We start from the raw sequence: 21,705 nt of genomic DNA, 5'->3' as shown, positions 1-21,705 counted from the left end.
TTTAAGATTTTATTTATTTATCTGACAGAGCACAAATAGGCAGAGCGGCAAGCAGAGGAAGAGGGAGAAGCAGGCTCCCTGCTGAGCGGGGAGCCCTGTGGGACTCGATGCCAGGACCACCCAAGCTGAAGGCAGTCATTTGACTGACTGAGCTTCCCAGGCGCCCCTTGCAGAGATTCTGTTGTAGTGTTTTTAGAGGACTGTAGGAAGTAAACTGTGAACATGACTTTCCCTTTCCCCCAGTTTCCACCTCCCGTGTCATGTTCTTAGTTGTTTGGAGTTCCACGCCCCCCTAGACCTGCCCAGCACCAACACACATGCTCTGTACTTCCTTACACCCCTGCCATCAGAAATAGAAACAACTGTGTATTCTTTTCCAGTCGTGGGAACGTGTTATACGCCTCTTGTAACCTATCTTGAAACTTTTCTTTCTTTCGTACTTGAAACTTTTCTTTCGTACTTCTCTAATGAGCGTGTTTCCATGGCCGTGCACACGGATTGACCCTGCTCCTTTAATAGCTGTGTGAGTGTTCGTAATTTATGTAACCATTCCTCTGTTAATGAACATCTAGGTGCTTTCCTTTCTCCTTGTAAGAGTGGCACTGTCCTGGGGCGCCTGGGTGGTTTAGTGGGTTGAGCCTCTGCCTTCGGCTCAGGTCATGATCTCAGGGTCCTGAAATCGAGCCCCGCATCAGGCTCTCTGCTTGGCGGGGAGCCTCCTTCCCCCTCTCTCTGCCTGCCTCTCTGCCTACTTGTGATCTCTCTTTCTCTGTCAAATAAAATAAAATCTTTTTTTAAAAAAAAAAAGAGTGGCACTGTCCTATACAACTTCCTAAATACATATTTATGCATTTGCACACTTGTGAGCATGTTTATATAGGCGATGCTCCGAAAAGTGATTTTTTGCTCAATACTGACGCATTGTCCTTCCAAGATGCACAGTGCTGTGCCCGCCACCACCGGCGGATGCGCCTCTTTCCAGCAGGGTAACTCAGTCTCTCTCACTACTGCTGGATACGTAAAATGTGGTACATCATTATTTTGCCGTGAATTTCTTTAATTAACAGTTGAGGTTAAGCATCTTTGATATGTTTTGACCATTTATATTTCTCCCATGAATCGCATGTTAATGCCTTTGCCCGTTTTTCTAATACATTGTTTATTTTTGCTTTTTGAGACCGTGGTGAATATTCATAAAACACTGAATCTCACATATATTTAAAATAGTCTCTCCCAGTATTCCTATTCTGTCTTGTGACTTTTTATGTTTGTGGGGGGTGGTTGTATTTTTTTTTGTAGGAGAGACTTTATTCTAAAGGATTATTACAAGGGATCAGGAATGGGACTACGGCCTGTATTTCTGGTCTGTGTAGACCAGAATATATAAAGTATATATAAAAAGTATATAAAGTAGTATGTAAGTAAGTATATATGGGACATACTAATTTCTTTTTCCTTAATAGGATTAAATGTGACCATTTTTCTCTTTATAGTTTCTGGCCTATGTACAAACTGAACAAATGTTAACTGATAATCTGGGCAATCATTTTTAAATTATTATTGAAGTCATCCTCCATTTTGGATTATTTCTCCAGGTTCTGCTTCCTGCGGTGCTGTGGTTGTGTGTTTTCTGAGCGAGCCTTGAAAGAGATAAAAGCAGAAGTTTGTCACACAGTGAGTAGTTGACATACATCGTTTGTTCCGTCTTGGTAGCTCAGGAAATCAGATGGTTTAGGGTCCCTGCCTTCATGCGGCATTTCATCATCCTTCAGTTCTTTCCAAAATACAGATCTACTTCGTTGTTTCTCTGCTTGAAACGCTTGCATGGCTCATCCTGGCTGCGTGTGGATTCAGACCACCTTTTGTGACGTGTCCCTGACTGTCTGACCAACTCAGGCTGAGCTCAGGCCGCTGCCTGACCAGCTCCCATGCGTGCCTTTGTTCCCTCTGCTCTGACCTGCCCAGCCTGGGGAGGTCGCACCCCCTGTGAACCTTAGCTGCAGAGCGATGGCTTCCTCTGCGAACCCTTGCTGCCAAGCCTCCCTCCCCATTCCCCGAGCACCTTGTTATCCCGCTGATCTCATCAGAATGTCATTGGTAGTTACGTTGTGGTTTCCCCACTGGACTGGGACCGTTGTTTTTTTCCCTTTTTGTTTCCTGTAAGACTATTTATTTATTTAGAGTCGTTTTCATAGTGAAATTAAGAGGAAAGTAAGGGATTTCCTCTGTTCATTCTACCCCCCTCCCCCCCACACATAGCCTCTCCCATTATCAGTGTCCCCCTCGTCGGGGGACTGATGAGCCTCCATCAGTCCACCATTGCCCCCGATCTCTGCAGGTTCCGTTGGTGGCATCTGTTCTGTGCGTCTGGACGGATGGGTGCTGACATGTATCCGCCATCACGGTGTCAGGCAGAGTATTGTCGCCGCCTTAACGGCCCTCTGTGCTTCGCCTGGACGTGTGTGAGAGCAGGGAGCAAGGTGTGTCTGTCTCGCACCCGCAGAGCGCGTCTGTGCGCGCTCACACAGGGCAGCAGATACTTGATGTAGGAGCTGCCCTTGCAGCTCACATGCCGGAAGTGCCGATGGCCCTGCTTTCCTGCTGTCGCTGGCGCAGACCAGACATCTGTGTCTCTGGTGTTCCTTTGGCCATGGGAAACTGTTTAGTTTCATGTTGTGGATGCCAGCAACTCATGATAGTGTTTTCACCCACGTTAACCCTGTGGCTTTCACCGGGCCACTTGCCCTGCTTCTCCCTGCTGGGAATGTTCTTTCATTCAGCGGCTTTCACTGAACACCTGTGAGGGGCCAGCCTCTGTCCGAAGCACGGTACAGTGGGCTAGCCTGGTGGATAAGATTGCTACAGACTGGAGCGCCTGGGTGGCTCAGTGGGTTAAGCCACTGCCTTCGGCTCAGGTCATGATCTCGGGGTCCTGGGATCAAGTCCCGCATGGGGCTCTCTGCTCGGCAGGGGGCCTGCTTCCCTTCCTCTCTCTCTGCCTGCCTCTCTGCCTGCTTGTGATCTCTCTCTGTCAAATAAGTAAATAAAATCTTTGGAAAAAAAAAAAAAGATTGCTACAGACTCTGCCTTCACGGGACTCCCAGTCCCGTTGGAAAGAGGGGCTCAGATTGCTGAGCACGGCAGTAGGGATCGTGACAGCTGTTGGGAAGGAAACAGAGGCTGATGTCCCCGAGGGAGAGGGGCTGCTGCAGTGGCAAGGGCTGCCGCTTTGCTCTTTATGGCAGGAGAGTAAAGCTAGTGTTCAGAGTAAATTTAAGTAAAATTAGAAATGACAGGCATGTTTACAGAAATACATCAAGACACTGATGGTACATCAGCCCCCGCTGAAGCCTGAAGCTATGGGACAGGTCGCAGGTGGTGGCACAGGACATGGCGCAGGACGCAGGATGTGGGTGGGGCTCTGGGAAGAGGGGGAGGCTGTTGAGAAGAGGAGGGAGAGGCGCTGCTGCTGCGTCAGAAGGAGAAAGCGGCCTGGCAGAGCCGGGAGGTGCAGTGCGAGGGGTCGTCCACACATGGGCAGGGCGGGGCATACAGGCCAGGAGAGAGGCCTGGGAAGGAATTTGCACTGAGTGGTGGGAAGTTCGAGGCCAGTGCAAGGAGCAGGTCCAGCTGCACGTGCATTGTGGCGCTGTCGATGCCTGTGGGAGCATAAATGTAGTCCTGTGCAGGGCATGCAGAGGGTGCCGGCCCACCAAGGGGAGGAACTGGGCAGCAGGTGTGCGTGGGGCTCCCGTGGGGGAGGCCTCGTGGGCGCCGGCACGCGGCTGGCCTGGGGCTCCCTCGGGCAGGAGGGGAGCTCTGTACACACCGTGTTCAGGTGTGTGTGTTTTCCCATGTAGTATGGAAGGTGTTGTTTCTGTGTTGGACACAGTGCAAGTACCGGAAGTATGCTTGGGGAGGTAGGAAATGCTGAAATATATTAGAGAAGCCAAATCCACTAAATCCGTGGCTGCCAAACCAGGCCGCACGGTAGAATCTCCACAGCAGTGTCGGTTCCCGTCCCCCATTTTAGCCACTAAATCTGGATCTTCACAGTTGGGGAAGAACCCCGCGGAGTTCTGCTTTTATTAGAGTTCCCAGAACGATTCCAGTGGGCAGTCAGGCCAGGGGGCAGGGGGGAGTGGCTAATCCAAAGCAGCCAGACCTTCTTTTCTTCTACCCGTAACGGTAACCATCCCTCGGATGGCCCGAAGCTGCCCTTTGTGTGGGCTGACCTCGCACAGCATCGGTGACCACGTTAACAAACTTGTAGCGAAACAGGACTGTCTGCGCAGAGCTTCACAGAGAAGTTGATTTTATGTCATGGAAATACAGCATTGCAAGGAAAGTCTGACACTTTTCTTGGTACTTGACAAGTTTTACTGAGTGCTAGTGAACTTTTAAACGTCAGCACCTTGGGTACTTCAAGGGAAGGGAAGGAAGCAGGTGGAAAGAGGAACTGAGGGCGTCAGGGGTTGCACAAGGGGGGGCAGGGGCAGGTGAGAACCAGGAGCGCGGGCTCTTCCTCTCTCATGAGGGCGGCTGCCATGGCTGTCGAAACCTCTGACAGACAAGACAGGGCGCTGGCTACCCTCCAGGAATCCCTTGGGGAGAGAACTTTTGGGAAAATAAATCTGTTGCCAGAAGAGCAAGATAACGAGCACTTTCTCACTTCAGGATCCACATAAAAAAATTGCCTTCGCAGAGCCAGATGGAATACTGGTTTGCTCATACTGGCTTCCGCAACAAGGCGCCAGACACTGGGGAGCTCCTCAGAAGTTTACTCACAGTTCTTGAGGCGTGAAGTCTGAAATCACAGTATTGGCAGGGTTGGTTCCTTCTGAGGGCTGGGAGATGGCCATCTTCTCCCTGCGTGGCTTCATGTGGTTTTCTCTCTATGGAGGCGGTCTCTGTGTCCAGATTTCCCCTTTTTGTAAGGACAACCAGTCATCTGCTTAGGCCCACCCCAGTAACTGCATCTTAACTGCATCTATAGCGACCCGATTTCCAAGGAAGTTCACGTTCTAAAATACTGAGGGCTAGGACTTTAGCTTTTTGTGGGGGACACATTCCGTGTATAACATTGTGCAATTTAGAAAACCATAGAGCGTGGGACAGTCCGTGGCCCCTTCAGTGGGGGTCGTTTGTCCGCATAACCAGAGAGCCTGGTACCGGTCAGCTTTGGGTCACACACCAGCGCTAGCTTGAGACTGTCTCTTCTCTGGGCTTCAGATTCTAATACATAAAGTGAAAGTTTATAGTAAATTCTTAGACAGCTTTCCTTTTAGATCCAGATTCCAAACCGTAACATTTTAAAATAATGAATTACAAATGTATATGCTGCCATCAAGAATCGAACTCCTGCTTCTCATTTAAAGTCTCTCAAGTGTAGGAGAACTAAGCGGATCAGTCAGGGTTGGCCAATTGCTCCGACCCACAGCCCTGACATTCCAGTGGCTAACGCAGGGACAGTTCCTGGGTGGGCAGCTTGCTTTCACGGGAAACTCAAGGACTAGGGCTCCTGCTGCCTTACGGGTCAGACCCCCCCCCGGGGTTTAGAGTACTCTGCTCTCAGCTGACTGATGGGAACGGGGCAGGGAGCGTACAACGTGGGAGATTTTTATGGCCCAGGACGGGAAGTGGGTCATCACTTCTGTTGTCCATCAGCTCCAAGGCCCCACCGAACTGCAGGGAAGCCTGGGGAAGGTGCTAGAGCCGGATGCCCAGGAAGGAGCGAGCACCAGCCTTTTCTGCCGAAGCTGCCAAAAGGAAGAGTCATGTGCAGCTCCGGGAGCTGCAGCGCATTAGGAAAATGTCAGTGCAGGGAGCTGAAGCTACAGTATCGATGTCTAAAACAAGTATTTTTGTTTTTTTAAGTAACATCTACAATCTAGAGAAACGAGTGTCATAAGAATGACTCCTGAACTCAGGGACGTTTAGGGTGTATGTTTTCTCTACTTTTCACTCTAGTTCCATAAGCATTTGGGTTTGCAGTTCACTAGAAGAGATTCGGGGCTTTGAGATCACTCCGGCTGTGTGTTCTGAAACACACGGGTGTGCACACTTCATTTCCGTAAACAAGGTCCTAGGAGATGTAGTTGTTAGGTTTGTGTGTATGTTTGTTTTCACTATAAACAAGTCACTAGCCAAAAACTAACTGTATTCCCCACTGTCTTCTTTCCTTCTTGTAATAATGGAAACACATTGGAGTAATAATTAGAGTTTGCCAAATGAACTATGTGCTTTTCACTCAGAGAGTGATCTACGGTCCTGCCGTATTGGCATTATCTGGGACGTCCTTTGTTTTTCTCTTTAAGAAATGCAGACTCCTGGGTCCCTCTCCAGACCCGTGGAATCAAAACCTGCATTTTAACAAGATGCCCCCGCCCTAAGGATCTGTGTGCTCTATAACGTTTGAGAATCCCTGATGTTGATGCTAGAGTGATCTAAATCCCTGATTGAGAGTTAGGTGTGACTTTCCACTGACTTCATTTATTTAGGCTTTGAAGTCATTGAGTAGGGTGTGTAGATATTTTAAAGTCAGAAGTGAAACAAAAATTTACATTCATGCTGGGTTTTGGGTTTTTTTTTAAGTAATCTGTAAGCCTAATATAGGGATTCAACTCACCACCTCAAGATCAAGAGTGGCATGTTCCACTGACCAAGCCAGCCAGGCACCGCTCTTCTGCTGTCTTTTCGTGGGGAGATGGAATGGAAAGGGGAGAGAATGTTAGAGAAAGGGGTATCTTCAGAAGGGGTCTGTGAATGCTGATTTTTTTTTTCATGCTCTGACCTTCTTCAGGCAATTTTAGCTTTCTTGCCATCATTAGGATCGTTGGAAGTATTCAGCCTCAGGGAACTACATAACCCGCAGCACAGGCAGCCTTGAACCTTTTCACGTGTTAGAGAAAACCAGTAGGAAAATTGAACAGTAGAGTCTGCATTAGAAGCAAGAAGGTTCTGCTCCCAAAAAAGGGAAATTATCTCAAGATCTGATACATGTATCACCTTAAAGATACATTCTGTAGTGGTATGTTTCAGACATTCTGTTTGCATACGATTTACTTTTGTTTTTACAAATGAACACAGGGAGAGTCTGACTCCACATAGAGTAAGGCTGGACTCTGGAGCCAGGCCGCCTGCTCAGGTCCAAATCCCAGCTCCTCCTGCTTAGCCGTGTGGTCCTGGAAAGTCCCACTGCTGCCCCGAAGCCCCCTGTGGTTGTGGCCATGGCTGTGTTCATCAGTATGGGACAGCTCAGATGTAGCACGGAGCCATCGGGGTTGATGGTGCCATTAGCTCCGTGAGACTCCAGAGACGTAGGGCAGCCCTTTTAAGAAAGTGTGTTTGAACTCGATTAGTTTCATTTTACCCAAAGGAAGTAGACGCTTCTGTGTTTTTGTAGGATTAGCAGAATGAAGGTGCGTGGCTTGCAGCCAGAGAGCACCATTGGAGACAAGCGAAGTCTCGTTTCCAGTGGGTTCACTCTGCATTAGACCCTCATCCACAGCAGGTCTCTGAGATAACATGTTCCTGTCTGACTTGAGTCAGGATCTAGTGTCGCAGCCACTGTTTACGGGAGCAGTCAGCCCACCATCTGGCGGGTCTGGGGCCCCCAGCAGTACCTTGAGTCACCTTTCCTCTCGTGATTTCTTCCTCAAAGCTGGGAAAGTGGCCTACGATTAATAGGAACGGCTTGTCAACAGTGTGTTGCTAAAGTCATCTGATGACTAGCTTGTATCAAGTCATCATTTCTCATTCTTCCTTCTTTGGCTGGAAGTTCTCTTACTACGAGTCAGGAGCAGGCGGTAGCAGTAAGAAAGCAAACACTCGGCAGCTCCCCGCTCAGCCGCTCGGTCTCCTGCTGAAGTGACTGTCCTGTGGGAAACGCCAGTGTGGCTCCACGGGGGCCTCTGCCTGTCGCAGCACCCGCAGCCGGTGCCACCGCTCCAGGCATGTCACCACCAGAGGGTCTGTCGAGTCGAATGTGCTGGCAAACAAAGAAGGCGACCGAGTGATCCACGGCAGGTCTCCCAGGCCATACACGCAGTTCTCGTGGACGTAGCGGCCTGCGGAGAGAAGCACAAAAACCCAGCTGCCCTTGTGTCCTCATCAGGTCACATTCACACACAAAAAGGGACACTTTTCCAAGGTCATCTGTGAAGGCCCCTGCTTTGTAGGAGCTCAGACCGAGTGTGATTTCCCAGCTTGCTCTCATGGGGCTTCTGTGTAGGATTTTGAGTCAGTGGGGACAAGGATGTCACCGTTCTTTCTGTCCGGGATCTCTGGCATGTTTAACGGCTACTTTAAGGGAATGCTGTGGAAGGCTCATTAGTCACAAACACACGAGGGAGGTTTAATAGTGCTCACTTGCCTGGCCCGCTCTAAATTCTGTGTTAGGTCCCTTGAACTTTGTTTTCCTTGGTTGTGGGTAGTTCACAAGAATTGCCTTGGTGGCCACAGGCCCTTGCTACAGGCCATTCTTGTTCTTGCTGAGTGAGTTTGTGATACAAATGGAAGAATTAAAATTGGAATGATAGAATCCAGTGCTCATTCCTTTGCGATGAACTCAGTAGCATGTTTCGTGGGCCTGATGCCGTGCTCAGTACTTCTCTGTCCCCCTCCCACCAGCACTGTGAAGTGGCTCCCGTTACCACCTTCGGTTCCCAGAGAAGCAGACGCCCAGTTTGTGTGTGAGGGGATGGTCTACCCATTCTGGAGACTTTTCTCTCTGCCCAGCTCCGCCCAGCTTTCCTCTCCACACCAACTCGCTACCCTACTTCTGAAAACCTGTCTGAGAGAACGAGGGGAAAGGGGCAGAACTGCAAGCACAGAACCGTCCAGTGTTGTTTGTGAGGCTGGAGAAAGGCAGAGAGAACCTTCCCCTGGGAGCAGGCGTTTATCCAGGAAGAGGCCAAGCAGCTGGCACACAGTGAGCGCTCTGGAAAAGGCACCTGTCGTCATGATTGAAATCTTTCTTACTGATAGACACTCCTGGTACAGTGTCGCAGAGTCGCCATAGAATGATACTGCACCATTTGAAAAGTCTGAATATGGGCGGCTGGGTGGCTCAGTCCTTAAGTGTCTGCCTTTGGCTCAGGTCATGATCCCAGGGTCCTGGGACCGAGCCCTGCATCAGGCTCCTGCATTGCAGGAAGCCTGCTTCTCCCTCTCCCATGCCCCCTGCATGTGTTCCCTCTTTCGCTGTCTCTCTCTCTCTCTCTGTGTCAAATAAATAAAATATTTTTAAAAAGAAAGAAAGAAAAGCCTGACTATGAAGAAAAGCAGTCTAAAATACTTAGGATAGAGTGAAAAAAAATGAGTAGCATCTTGATTGTGTTTGGATAATTCTGTCATTTGCATACACATGAGTTTGAGCCAGAAGGGTGCACAAGTGAATGGAAAGTCCTCAGTCGGGTTCCTGTTATTTTGGTGATTACAGATAAACTCCTTGTTGCTGATAGCAACAGGGTGACACCCCTCTCGGTGTCCGCTCGTCCAATGGAGGGGCACTAGGCAGCGGCACCTGGTTTGCGACCCGGCTCCACCACTTCCTGTGCCGCTTCCTGTGACATGGGGAGTGACCTCACTTCTCAAAGCCTGGGGTTCCTCCTCTGTAAAGTGTGACTACGATAGTTAACAACTGAGAGTCGTTGTGAGGATTGACTGCGGGCCCAGAGCCAGACCCCGGAAGGGGGCCGGGTCTGCCACACTCGCTGCTGATGCTCGGCCAAAGGCAGGGACCATATTACTGCTTTCCTTGTAGGTGGTCTGTACGCCGAAGTGAGCAAGGGCGAGAACTTTCTGAAGTGTTTACTTTGGAGCAGTGCTGATTTTTGTTAAGATTCACAGTAATTGGGCACCTGGGTGGCTTGTGGGTTAAGCCTCTATCTTTGGCTCAGGTCATGATCTCAGGGTCCTGGGATCGAGCCCCGCATCAGGCTCTGTGCTCGGCAGGGAGCCTGCTTCCCTCTCTCTCTGCCTGCCTCTCTGCCTACTTGTGATCTCTGTCTGTCAAATAATTAAAAGAAAAAAAAATTCATAATAATTGGGCTTTTTTGCCAACATTGACGTATTCAGGTCGTCACTCAGAGAATTCAAAATCATTATTATTGATAGCAACAGCCCTTCGTGACTTTTTTTTTTTTTAAATATTTTATTTATTTATTTGACAGAGAGAGAAGGACAGTGAGAGAGGAAACAAGCAGGGGGAGAGGGAGAGGCAGGCTCCCTGCTGAGCAGGAAGCCCAATGTGGGGTCCGATCTCAGGACCCTGGGATCATGCCTGAGCCGAAGGCAGATGCTTAACGACCGAGCCACCCAGGTGCCCCTCCTTCATGACTTCTTATACTGTGAGTGAATCATGTTTTCAGGAAGCATTTGAGCCCCCCAGCCCCACTCGAGCATTTATTGACCAGGCTTGTTTCCCCCACATCTGTGTAATGGCAGCAAGTGCCTGTTTTGTAAAGAAAGGTTGAAGTTGCTCCTTAGGTTCCTAATTGAATCCTGGTGAAAATATTTATTAAAAATATCTACGGGGCGCCTGGGTGGCTCAGTGGGTTAAGCCTCTGCCTTTGGCTCAGGTCATAATCTCTGGGTCCTGGGATCGAGTCCCGCATTGGGCTCTCTGCTCAGTGGGGAGCCTGCTTCCGCCCCTCTCTCTGCTTGTGCTCTCTCTCTGTCAAATCAGTAAATAATTTAAAAAAATAAGTAAATAATTAAAATCTTAAAAAAAAGGGAAGGGAAAACAAATGTTTTTTTAAAAATCTGGAAAATTCTTCCAGCCCTTCTGACCTGGTTCCTGTCAGGAGGATGGCTGCATACACAGCAGCAGGAATTGCTTGTCTTCGAATTACTCTGGCGTTAGGTGTTAGACTTTCCATTTGTCTGCAACCTGTTTCTTTTAGGTCAGTCTTTTAAACAGCTTGAAAATTGGGTGATCCCGGTTCTCTCTGGTCTATTGTAACTCATGCCCGAGGACCACAGCCAAATGCCCACTGAGAGGAGGGGGCTGTACCCGGCGGTAGCCCCCACCGTGGCTGGGCAGCCCCGTGCAGACGGGAAAGGGAGGCTGGGTCCCCTGGGACAGGGCTGCTGTGCCCCGGCCGCCCGCACGCATATGTGCTCCGCTCTTGCGGCCTTCTCCGTCCCACGCGTCCGCGGCCCTATAAAGGTCAGACCCCTCGTGTGCCTTTCCGTGCGGGCTCCCAGAGGGTTTGCGTCTCTCCCTGTGGGACCTGTGTACGTGGCACTGTGACCGCTGGCCTCTGGCTTGTCCCCAAGGTCATGTGCTCCTCGCGGGCAGCCGTCCGACCCTGGGCTCCAGGTGTTGGAGACCCTGCCAGCAGCCTGTGCTTTTCCAGCCTGTTCGCCACCGAGGGACACCGCCCTCCCCACCCGAGCTGTGCTGTTCTGTATTGTCCTGGTAACTAAAACCTCGGGGACACCAGATAAGAATTCACAGCTCCCCAGGAGAGTCTCCTGAGGGTAAAAAGACCTTCCTTCAGCAAAAACCACTTAAGAACCCGGTTGGGACCTTCCCCCTGTGTTTGTTACTGATCGTCTGTTCTGGTGGAGAGCCCGGGAGACACACAGCATTTTGAAGTGATGGTTGAGTTTGAATTCTAGGAGCAGGTGGAAGAAACCCGCTAGCTTTTGTGCATTTTTATCTTAAACGTTTAAAGTTGCAACCCAGTTTTGGCTTCACTCTGTGAAAATGTGTCAACCCAAATACCTAGGATTTGTGCACTTTTCTGTCTAGGTATTATAATTAAATAAGAAGTTTTAAAAAAATTGACCCCGTGGCGTGGGAAGCTCGCCCGTCCCATCCCCGTTGGGCGCTCGATCGTCTGCGGCTCCCGACAGGACCCCAGTGGCAGCTGGACAGTTTCCATCAAATGGGAAGGCTGGCTTTTGGTTTGGTTCGATTTTTACCTTTACATCCGTCATGAACACGTCCCTCCTCGTGTCTCCACTTCTCAGCGCGAACACCTCCTTCCCAGCCGGCGTCTGGGGTGGCTCCCGGGGCATCTGGGGGGGAAGCAGAACAGGCATGGCCCGGTGCGCGTGGGCAGCACCTTGGCCCTTCCCCTTGCTCCCTGGGCAGGAGTCCGGGGGAGAGGCGGGGTGCAGGGCAAGTCCAGCCTCGCCACAAGGGCTCGGCTCTCTGCTGTCGTCCGACGAGGGGCTAAGGCTCTGGGGGCAGTGGGGGCCCCACGCTAGCCTCGTGTTCCGGCGCCTGTGCTCCGCTCTCACCCGTTCCTGCAGCCCCGAAGTCGCGGACCGCGCACCGCGTGCCCTGGGCCTGGTGATCTTGGGTTTCTTGGGAGGGTGTCTTCCCCGTGACAGCCCTCTGAGGGGATTCAGAAGTAGGATTTTCACTGGCTTTGAGAGATTATGATAAGATCCTAATAAGATTATAATAAGATCCTAAAATGGTTTCTGTTGGATTGGGCACTTGCACTGTCATCGGGACCGATGAGCTTAGCTGTTGGAGCCTGAAGCCACATCCCCTACAGGAGCCGGTCAGCTTTATGCAGAGAGAAAGTCAGTCACCTAAGGAAGACCATCAGCCCTCCCTCTGCCTCTCAGGGAACCTATCTGAGGTATCCTGTCTGCCACCCCCAAAATTACTACTTTTAATATTTTCTTTTTTTTTAAGACTTTATTTATTTATTTGAGAAAATGAGACAGCATGAGAGGGGAGAGGTCAGAGGAAGAAACAGACTCCCTACTGGGCAGGGAGCCTGATGTTGGACTTAATCCTGGGACCCCAGGATCATGATCTGAGGCAAAGTCAGTTGCTTAACCAGCTGAGCCCCCCAGGCCCCCCAATATTTTCTATTCTTAAAGAGCCCCTAGCATTACGTCTGGCACTTAGTAGGTACGCAGGAGTATTTAATGACTAAATGAAGAAGCTTCTGAAGATTCTTGCTCAGGTGCTGGTCGGACTTCTTTCTAAAAAGGGAACAGGAACAGCTGGGCTGGTGTGGGAACATGGCACGCTCTTAGCAAACTTGGGACCCCTAAAACCAAAGCGCTTCCCATACTCAAGTGGAAGGTCTTGCAAAATGCAGAGCTATTTACCAAGCCATAGAAAACAGTGAAATAGAGTTTTCACTCAAGAGTAAACTTCTGTCATTGCCTCTGATTTGAACAGACGCCACGTGCCGGATTGTTCTTACCTCTCAGTCGGTTTAGAGTCACCCAGTAATGTCGTTCCGGGCTCTGGATGTCTTTGGACCAACGAAGCATGTCCTTCGCGCGGGCGTCAGTCAGGACAAACTCTACAAACTTCCTGGTCAGGACGTAGTCAGCACTTCCAAAATAAATTGTTAAATTATGGGGTGGTTCGTGCTTGAATCTTTTATTTGGAGATATGTAGATATTTCCTTCAGGGGTGGATTCAGGATGACTTTCACTTGTCTGGGATTTCACATTCGGTGGTTGGACTACTCCAGGAGTGATGTTTTTGTCATTCCATTTGCTTCTGATGTAATGTATGATTTCTTTGTTGGTCTTGATTGGAAAATCCTGCCCGCGAAGGTTAATGACGTAGTTCCATTGGAATTTGGAACGGACCAGGTCTTTCATACAGTTAATATCTGCCTGGAGTCTTGAAAAGCCAGTGTGGGCCACTCTTACTCTCTTTGATGAAATAAAAATATTTTCAAAACAGTTCACTAGGGTTTGCACCGCAGTCTTGTACTTCTTCGGAGCCTTTTCATCGACATGAATACAGTAAACGTTTTGAGGCACATAAATCGCTCTGAGAAGCTGTGCAAACATCGCCAGCTCGTTGTGAATTGTTATAATATATGCCAGAGAGAAATTGCCCTCTTCTGCAGACAAGGGTCTGGTTATGAAACGCAACTCCTGGGAAATCCTAGAGCAATTTCCTGATGTGCGTAAATGCGCAAGAATTTGAGAACCATGAGGGTTTTTACAAAATCTTGCGATTTGGAGGGCGGCCCCTTTCCCTTCAAGTAAAGCTGAACACAATTCATCCGGATAAAAGCCACATTCCACTACTGCCGGATAGGTGGGTTCCTCCTCTGCTTCCTCAGGGGTCGGGTTCCGTAAATAAAGAAAAACGCAGACGCATACGGCCGCGCACACGAGGAGCCCGGGCTTTGTGGCTCGCAGCTGGCTCATGTCTCCGGCCTTGTCAGCACCATGCTTTAAAGGGATTTCCTTTAAGCTTCCTACGAGAACAAGAGGGAGAATTTAGGGTGTGCAGCTCTCCCCTAACCTGCAGCATGACTGAAGTGCACACATTTAAGTTGTATAAGGCACTAGTTCTTCTCTACGTCCGCACCCGCAGAACCCTCCCTACGATCCCATGGCAGGCATCCCCTCAGCCTGAAAGTTCCCTCGGGCCCCTTAGACTCCATCCTCCTTCCGCCGTGTCTCTGGGCAGTTTCGGATGCTCTGTCCGTCACTGGATTTGCTGGCATGTTCTGTAACTTCATATAAATGGAGTCCTACACTGTGTGCTTTTTGCCTGGCTTGTTTCACTTCGGATACTCATTCTGAGATTTCGTCCACATCACTGCGTTTATCACTGTCCCGATTCCATCACATGGGCACTCCACAGTTTATCTGTTCATCGGCTGTGGACATTGAAAATGTTTCCAGTTTTCGGATGTTACTGGACACTATAAGCATTCATGCACAAGTCTTTGGCCCTTTGTTTTTGTTTATTTCAGTAGCTTTATTGAAAGGTACAGCCCTTAGCACCAAAACATGATGGTAGGTGGTTGGGTGACCGCTACTGACTCGGAATTAACACTTACGTATTCAAATGATTGAAATTTGTATCAGCCTTCGGGAAAACTGAAAAGCGATCCACAAATCATGTTTACCAAAGTATGCGATATACTGTGGGTCTGTGGTTTATTTTCCAGGGGTTATTTACCCATAACGTTATGTCAGAATTGGGCACAGCCATCCTGGATGGCCTCAGGCTGCCCACTGCACACAGTAGCCGCTGGAGGTCTCCTTATGTTACAGCAGAAAACCCTGATGATGGCTTCAGCGAGCTTATAGTCATGATGTTTCAGATCTACTTAAGACTTTGTTTTGGAATAGATGTAGATAGACACTGTCATGTTCTGCACTATTCACAGTTCATTTTATGCTGTTACTCTGTATCATGTTATAACTCCTTCCAGTAAAGGAAGCAACATATGGAGAGAAGTTTTGTGATCACAGAATTCGACTTGTTGACGTGAGTTTATGATTATTTTTAGAGAAGAATTCGTGATTAAAAACATGGCATCTTTATCTGATAAAAATTAATTGATAAGGAGTTGCCTTTCTGGAACCTTACAGAAATGCATGAATAGGTTTAGTAGCAGGAACAAAGGGGACCAGAGAAGCATTTTGATTCATTATTAATGCATGGAGATGTCATCACCTTTGAAATTTAGGAAGAAAACTGATCAGGTAAAACATCTACGTGATAGTAATTACTTTTTTCTTGTTTATAAATCCCGACTCCTGGTTTCCATAAGAAGTTGTATCATTGCCCGTTTAGAAAGCCCATTTGCTTTTGAGTAGTGTTCTAACTCACTCTGACATTAGTCCCTTTGCCCTTCTGCATCATTATTACAGATGCCATACAGACGAAGCATGGACTAGGCAGCCTTTGAGCTCTTTTTGTGTTCTTATACTATGAGCCAATAAAGGTTGTAAATGTATAAATTCTGTAATACTTTTTATAAACACAAAAACTCGCTATAATGAACACACTTCCTGTCTGGTCTGTAAAATAAACAAAACCTAGAAATTCAGCAGGAAGGAAATACCTTCCTGAAATTATAATAAATTTAGCTACTTTTATAGATGTTGGCTCCAGGGTACCCATACTGTAGATTGTGGCACTGTGTGACAGCTGCAGTGGGGGGAGGTGGTTTGGGGGCTTGTGCTCTTCAGGGTGGTTTCTAGGCTTGGGGTCAAAGTAAAAGGTTCTGGTTTCGTGGTAGAACTGTTGTGAGCCCCGCTTCGCTGACAGGTCACACCCCATGGAAACTGTGGCTCCGCCCCAGGGAATTGGCTCTTTTCAGTAGTTCGTAATAATTAAATGAGGACAAGTCCCATGTGCAATCCGTTGTCCTTCCGGGCCATCCCTGAGCTAAGTGTTTTCGGTCCCTTCTGCAGCCCCGGGCGTGTGAGCGGGGCTGCGTCCACCTGCTGCCTCTCTCCCCCCACCCCGGGTCTGGCCACGCAGAGCTCAGGCCTGTGCAGCTGCAGCTTCCCGCCCGGGTGGCCTCTGCGCTGCAGAAGCCACTGTGCCCTCCGGTGCCCGGGGCCGGGGCCGTGGGGTGGAGCTTCGTTGTACTTGCTTCACTGCAGGCTCTTCCTGGCAGGCTCGCCCGCCCCATGAGTGGGGCTCTTGCCTGGCTTTCACAGGCCAGTGACACCCCACGCCCCCCGGGCGTGTCATCTCCGGGCCAGGCTGCCAGCCCATCCTCTTTAAATGGGTGGCATGCCCCACCTTCGGTTTTGGTGTTTTTCAAGTGTGAGGGATCGGCAGATCACGTAGAAGGGCAGGGAGACTGATTTTTGGACCCTTTTTTCCCGTCTGCAAAAACTGTATTTAAAATATTTATCTTGGGCGCCTGGGTGGCTCAGTGGGTTAAGCCGCTGCCTTCGGCTCAGGTCATGATCTCGGGGTCCTGGGATCGAGGCCCGCATCGGGCTCTCTGCTCAGCAGGGAGCCTGCTTCCCTCTCTCTCTCTGCCTGCCTCTCTGTCTACTTGTGATCTCTCTCTGTCAAATAAATAAATAAAATCTTTAAAAAAAAAAAATAAATAAATAAATAAATAAAATAAAATATTTATCTTTGGGGCGCCTGGGTGGCTCAGTGGGTTAAGCCGCTGCCTTCGGCTCGGGTCGTGATCTCAGAGTCCTGGGATCAAGTCCCACATTGGGCTCTCTGCTCAGCAGGGTGCCTGCTTCCTCCTCTCTCTCTGCCTGCCTCTCTGCCTACTTGTGATCTCTCTCTGTCAAATAAATAAAATCTTAAAAATAAAATAAAATAAAATATTTATCTTAAAGGCCTTAGAAAGGGGCAGCTGGGTGGCTCAGTCAGTTGAGCATCTGCCTTTCACCCAGGTCATGATCCTGGGGTCCTGGGATTGAGCCCCATGTGGGGCTTCCCTGCTCAGTGAGGAGTCTGCTTCTCTTTCTGTAACGCCCCCCCCCACATGCACGCACGCGCTTGTTCTCTATCACTTTCAAACACATAAAATCTTAAAAAATAGTAATAATAATAAAGGCTTTAGTAAGATTGGCAGCGGGGCGCCTGGGAGGCTCACTGGGTCAAAGCCTCTGCCTTCGGCTCAGGTCATGATCCCAGGGTCCTGGGATTGAGTCCCACATGGGGCTCTCTGCTCAGTGCAGAGCCTGCTTCCTCCTCTCTCTCTGCCTGCCTCTCTGCCTACTTGTAATCTCTGTCTGTCAAATAAATATAAAATCTTAAAAAAAAAAAAAAGACTGGTAGTTATCCTTGTGTTTTATGGAGCAGATATGAAGGTTGTTTGTTCAGACTAGACCCATTTTTTACTATTCCAGTATCTTCTTTCCTCATGTGTTATTGGAGTCACACATGGTTCCTGGAACTATGTATTATTTTGTGTGTAAGTGAGAGCATTCGAAGTCTCTTTTTATTTTATTGTCAGTTACTGAAATGACCTCCCCAGAGTCTCACATTCTCTAACAATCTTTTAGTGCTCGCATCCCTGCAGCTTTTGGGAGACAGAGTCAGGGAATGTGTTCGGTGCACAGATAGCTTCTAAACAATGACTCATGTTTTGAAGATCATACATTCAGTTGACCGAAGACATGACATACAAGAGACAGTCAAGAATCTCTTTCGGTAGAAATAACTAGCAAAGTTGTGATTAAGGATGGGGTTTAATTTTTTCCTTTTTTATAGCGTTAGAATCTATATCATAGCAGAAATGATTTTCAGTTAATAGTTCTCAAAATGGGCTTGTTTTGCTTTTTATGTTTTTGCCCGAGCATATAATATTATCAGGGAGTCACTTCAAAACGCATTACTCCCCTAATTACCAGACCGAGTATGGTTTTCTTCTTTTCTTTATCCAGCCACAGGGCCACCCCCTTCACCCACCCCCTGCCCCGCCCCCCACGACAAGCCTTAACAGCCAGAAACACAAGTGGGCAGCATGGGTTCGGTACCGGGTGTTCCCAGTAGAACACTTTCTTTAAGGGCAGTCAGTTTTCGTTTGTGAGGATGGGATGAATCGTAACGACTTTTCAGGGGAGTTGGCGATATCCTGTATAAGCTAACTCTTCTTGATGACTCTCTTGTACTTAGTTTTTGGTAATATCTGTAAGTAAACAGATAATAAATGGGCATCTTTAAAGAGGAACTTAAAATATTTTGCCACATATTCTAGAATATTATTGTTTCGGACCCTTAACATTAGCTTGCCCAGATTAAACATCGTAGTCTCCATTTGCTGGACCGAAGATGGGAGATAAGGTAGTACCTGCCCCATAGGAATGCCAGGACAGGAGTCTGGGAGCAGGTGGGTGTGAGTTTCCTGCTGAGCCTCGCCGGGGATGGACACTCAGCTTGAGCAGGAGTGGGGTGCTTAGTGCTGACCCCCAAGACTGAATGTCGACGGTGTCATTTACTGTAGGTTTGTTCTAAAAAAAGTCACTTCAGCCGCAGCAATGAAAATTTGATGCCTGTTATTTTTGTGGTCTCTGGGCTCAGAACGATACCCATAAGTTAAAAACATTTGGTTTTCTTGAACTCTTTCTGTTTAAAACATGACACTAGTTTTGAGTTCAAATACTGTCCCAACTGTCCAGCAAAACAGATGTCTTAGTCACAGTAGGTATACAATTCTCAGCTCCAATATGAAGAGGAAAACTTCATTTTAGGATATCCTACAAAAAAAACCCACAACAAAAATAGCATGTATATGATTGGCACAAAGTGAGGCCTGAGGACATGGCCTTGATGCCGGCTTAGTTGTTATCTGCTATGTGAGGAAGGAGCAGCTGGCGGCATTTTAAATTTGAAAATCTAATCACCTGGATGCCTGTGTGGCTCAGTCAGCTAAGCATCTGCCTTCGGCTCAGGTTATGATCCCAGGGTCCTGGGATCGATCCCTGCATCAGGCTCTGCTCTGAGGGGATCCTGCTTCTCCCTCTCCCTCTGCCTGCTGCCCCTCGTGCTTGTGCTTTCTCTCTGTCAAATAAATAAAAATCTTTAAAAAAAAAAAAATCTAATCTCAAACTTGAAAACATTCTACTTTTATTTTCTTTGGCTGAAACAAAGACCTGAGGGCTGGTTTTGAGAGAAAAAGATGCCTGCTGCATCTGCATTGAAAAATATTACTCATCTCCCAATATTCTGTTTTAGAACTAAAGGAGACAAAGAAAAACTTTTATTTTCGTAATTGTACCTGCTCAGCCTCTGCCGTTCATGAGCCGGGCGTACTTAGTGAAGCACTTTCCAGAAGCTGCTCCTCAGATTCCGAGGGGCGGAATGCTGCCGCGTCCGTGCCTGGTCTGGCTTTTTTCTCCCATCGGTGCTTCTCTTCCCGTGGCTTCCGCTCAGATCGCATGAACGGAGTTGTTTGGCCGGTTTTGTTACCCTTTCATCCCTGGAGGATTTTATTCTTGTTGGCTCTGACCTGAGGTTTGAAAAATAGCATCTGCTTCTCTGAGGGTTTCTCCAGGACCAGGTCACCGCCTTCCGAACACGACGAGCGACGGCGGCCGGGCCCAGGCGGAGGGTGGCAGAGTGGTCTGGCGTTCTGAAGCCTGGACGGGATCCTGGCAGTCGAGGGGCAAATTCTATGAACGCTTTTAAAAGTCAGAGGCCAGATGTGGTTATCTGAGCCTTTTTCATTAAAGGGGAAAATAATCAAAGTCCTTTAAAAATCTTTTTTTTTGTTGTCGCTTCCTCAGTAGCATTCAGCATAATCCAAGCGTTTCAGTGTGGCTCTCCAGAGGGCCTGAGTTCAGGGACGCAGGGGAGCTGTGCCCGGCCCGCTGCCTGGGGGCTCCGCCGGGGGCAGGCGGGGCCCGGGCACGGGCTGAGGGAGCCTCTGCGCCGCCGGTGCGGCTCTTCCCCTCTGCTGTTCTGCGCGGCAGGATGCTTGTGCTCTTCCCTTTCCCTTCTCTGGCTTCAGAGCGTCCCTCACTTGCTGTCTCCCAGGCTTCCCGCACACAGATCTGAAAAGAGCAGAGCCAAGAGGCGGGGGTCACACGCCTCCTCTTGAAGGTGTCCAGGCACTGAGCTTGACATTTAGTCAGGGGGGTCCTGATTTGCTTCACCTGGTCGCAGGTGATTCGAGGTGCCTGTCGCTCTTCTGCAGAACAGATGTCGCTGTTGCCATAGGAAAACTGCGTAATTGGGCCGATGAGGTCGAGTCTCTCTAAGCTCATGGGGCCGCAGCGTGGCTGTGTGTGGCAGGTGTACTTTTTATACGGAAACAGATTCGTGCCACCTTTCAGTGGTGATGAGACCTTGTATGTGTTTGTAGGGAGATCTTCAGAGGCTGGGAGGTGAGGTTTTCGAACAAAAAATCGGAAAAGGAAAGGCTGCCGACCACTGGTGCAGTCTTGCACTGCTGTGTCCCCCGTACCTTGAGTGCTTGTCGGAAAGGTCAGCCTGTGGGTGCTCGGGAACCGGGCGCTTCGCAGTGGCCCGTTCCGAGGGGATAGGACCGGTGCTGGACTTCACCTGGGACCTCACATCCTGAACCTGCGGAGGGGAGGGGAGAGAGTCTCTAAGCAAAAAGCAGCGGAAGAAACAACTGAGAACACAGTGGCTTGCATACAGCTTTACGCTTCCGTAGCTCGTAGCTCGAAGGGAAATACAGCCTAAGACCAGACACACGGGAGGAATTATTGTGATAAGTGGACCAAAGGTCAACAGGCCTAATGTATCAGCTTCTTACACAGATTGGTTCAAGTAAAAATTTTTTGGATGAAGATCCTAATACGTAGGGGCGCCTGGGCGATTCAGTGGGTTCAGCATCTGCCTTTGGCGCACGCAGGTCATGATCTCAGTGTCCTGGGATCAAGCCCCGAGTGGGGCTCCCGGCTCCGCAGAAGCTGCTTCTCCCCCTCCTCCCACCCCGCTCATGCTCGCTCTCTGTCTCTCTCACATAAAGTCTTTAAAAAACATCCTAATAGGGGGCACCTGGGTGGCTCAGTGGGTTAAAGCCTCTGCCTTCGGCTCAGGTCATGATCCCAGGGTCCTGGGATCGAGCCCCGCATCAGGCTCCCTGCTCAGCGGGGAGCCTGCTTCCTCCTCTCTCTCTGCCTGCCTCTCTGCCTACTTGTGATTTCTGTCTGTCAAATAAATAAATAAAATCTTTAAAAAATAAAAATAAAAATCATCCTAATAAGTAAAGTGGACCTACAGCATATACACGGAATGCACTAGGGGCAGTAGGAATGCGGTGGGGATTTTTGTTTCTTAATCAAAGCCAAAAAGGAACTATCTTCTTTTACCTTTCAGAGCAGTGTAAGTGTTTTTGTTCCTTTAAATTATATGGTGTGATGGGAAGTCTTACATGTGTAGGGAGTGTAAAGTTCATATGACTTTTCATGAGAACTATTTGGCTTTAAAATTTTATTCCCTTTCATCCTTGTTTGAGGTATTTCTTTGGGTCGTCTTTTCATTTATGCATAGAGCGATTATTTCCT

General features: G+C 48.8%; 2 protein-coding genes across 5 annotated transcripts in view; one reads left to right on the top strand and one right to left on the bottom strand.

Moving 5' to 3' along the window:
• RTF2 (replication termination factor 2) overlaps positions 1–21,705 on the top strand; it is a 39,963-nt gene that overhangs the window by 10,073 nt on the left and 8,185 nt on the right. For all 4 annotated transcript variants that reach the window (XM_045082050.1, XM_045082049.1, XM_004759898.3 and 1 more), the window contains exon 5: positions 1,596–1,674. In XM_045082050.1, the coding sequence (XP_044937985.1) occupies positions 1,596–1,674 (79 nt within the window). The remainder of the gene's footprint in view (positions 1–1,595; positions 1,675–21,705) is intronic.
• LOC101683693 (beta-1,3-galactosyl-O-glycosyl-glycoprotein beta-1,6-N-acetylglucosaminyltransferase 7) lies at positions 6,870–14,168 on the bottom strand. The gene is made up of 3 exons (XM_004759896.3): positions 13,185–14,168; positions 11,935–12,030; positions 6,870–8,069 (listed from the first exon to the last, which is right to left on the bottom strand). The coding sequence occupies exons 1-3, from the start codon at positions 14,152–14,154 to the stop codon at positions 7,846–7,848; spliced, it is 1,290 nt and encodes a 429-aa protein (XP_004759953.1). The 5' UTR covers positions 14,155–14,168; the 3' UTR covers positions 6,870–7,845.

This window comes from Mustela putorius, unplaced genomic scaffold (genome assembly GCF_011764305.1).
Source record: "Mustela putorius furo isolate JIRA1106 unplaced genomic scaffold, ASM1176430v1.1 tig00000592_pilon_pilon_pilon, whole genome shotgun sequence".
Lineage (NCBI taxonomy): Eukaryota > Metazoa > Chordata > Mammalia > Carnivora > Mustelidae > Mustela > Mustela putorius.
The sequence above is the reverse complement of the archived record's forward strand: the minus strand, read 5'-3'. Positions and strand labels throughout refer to the sequence as shown.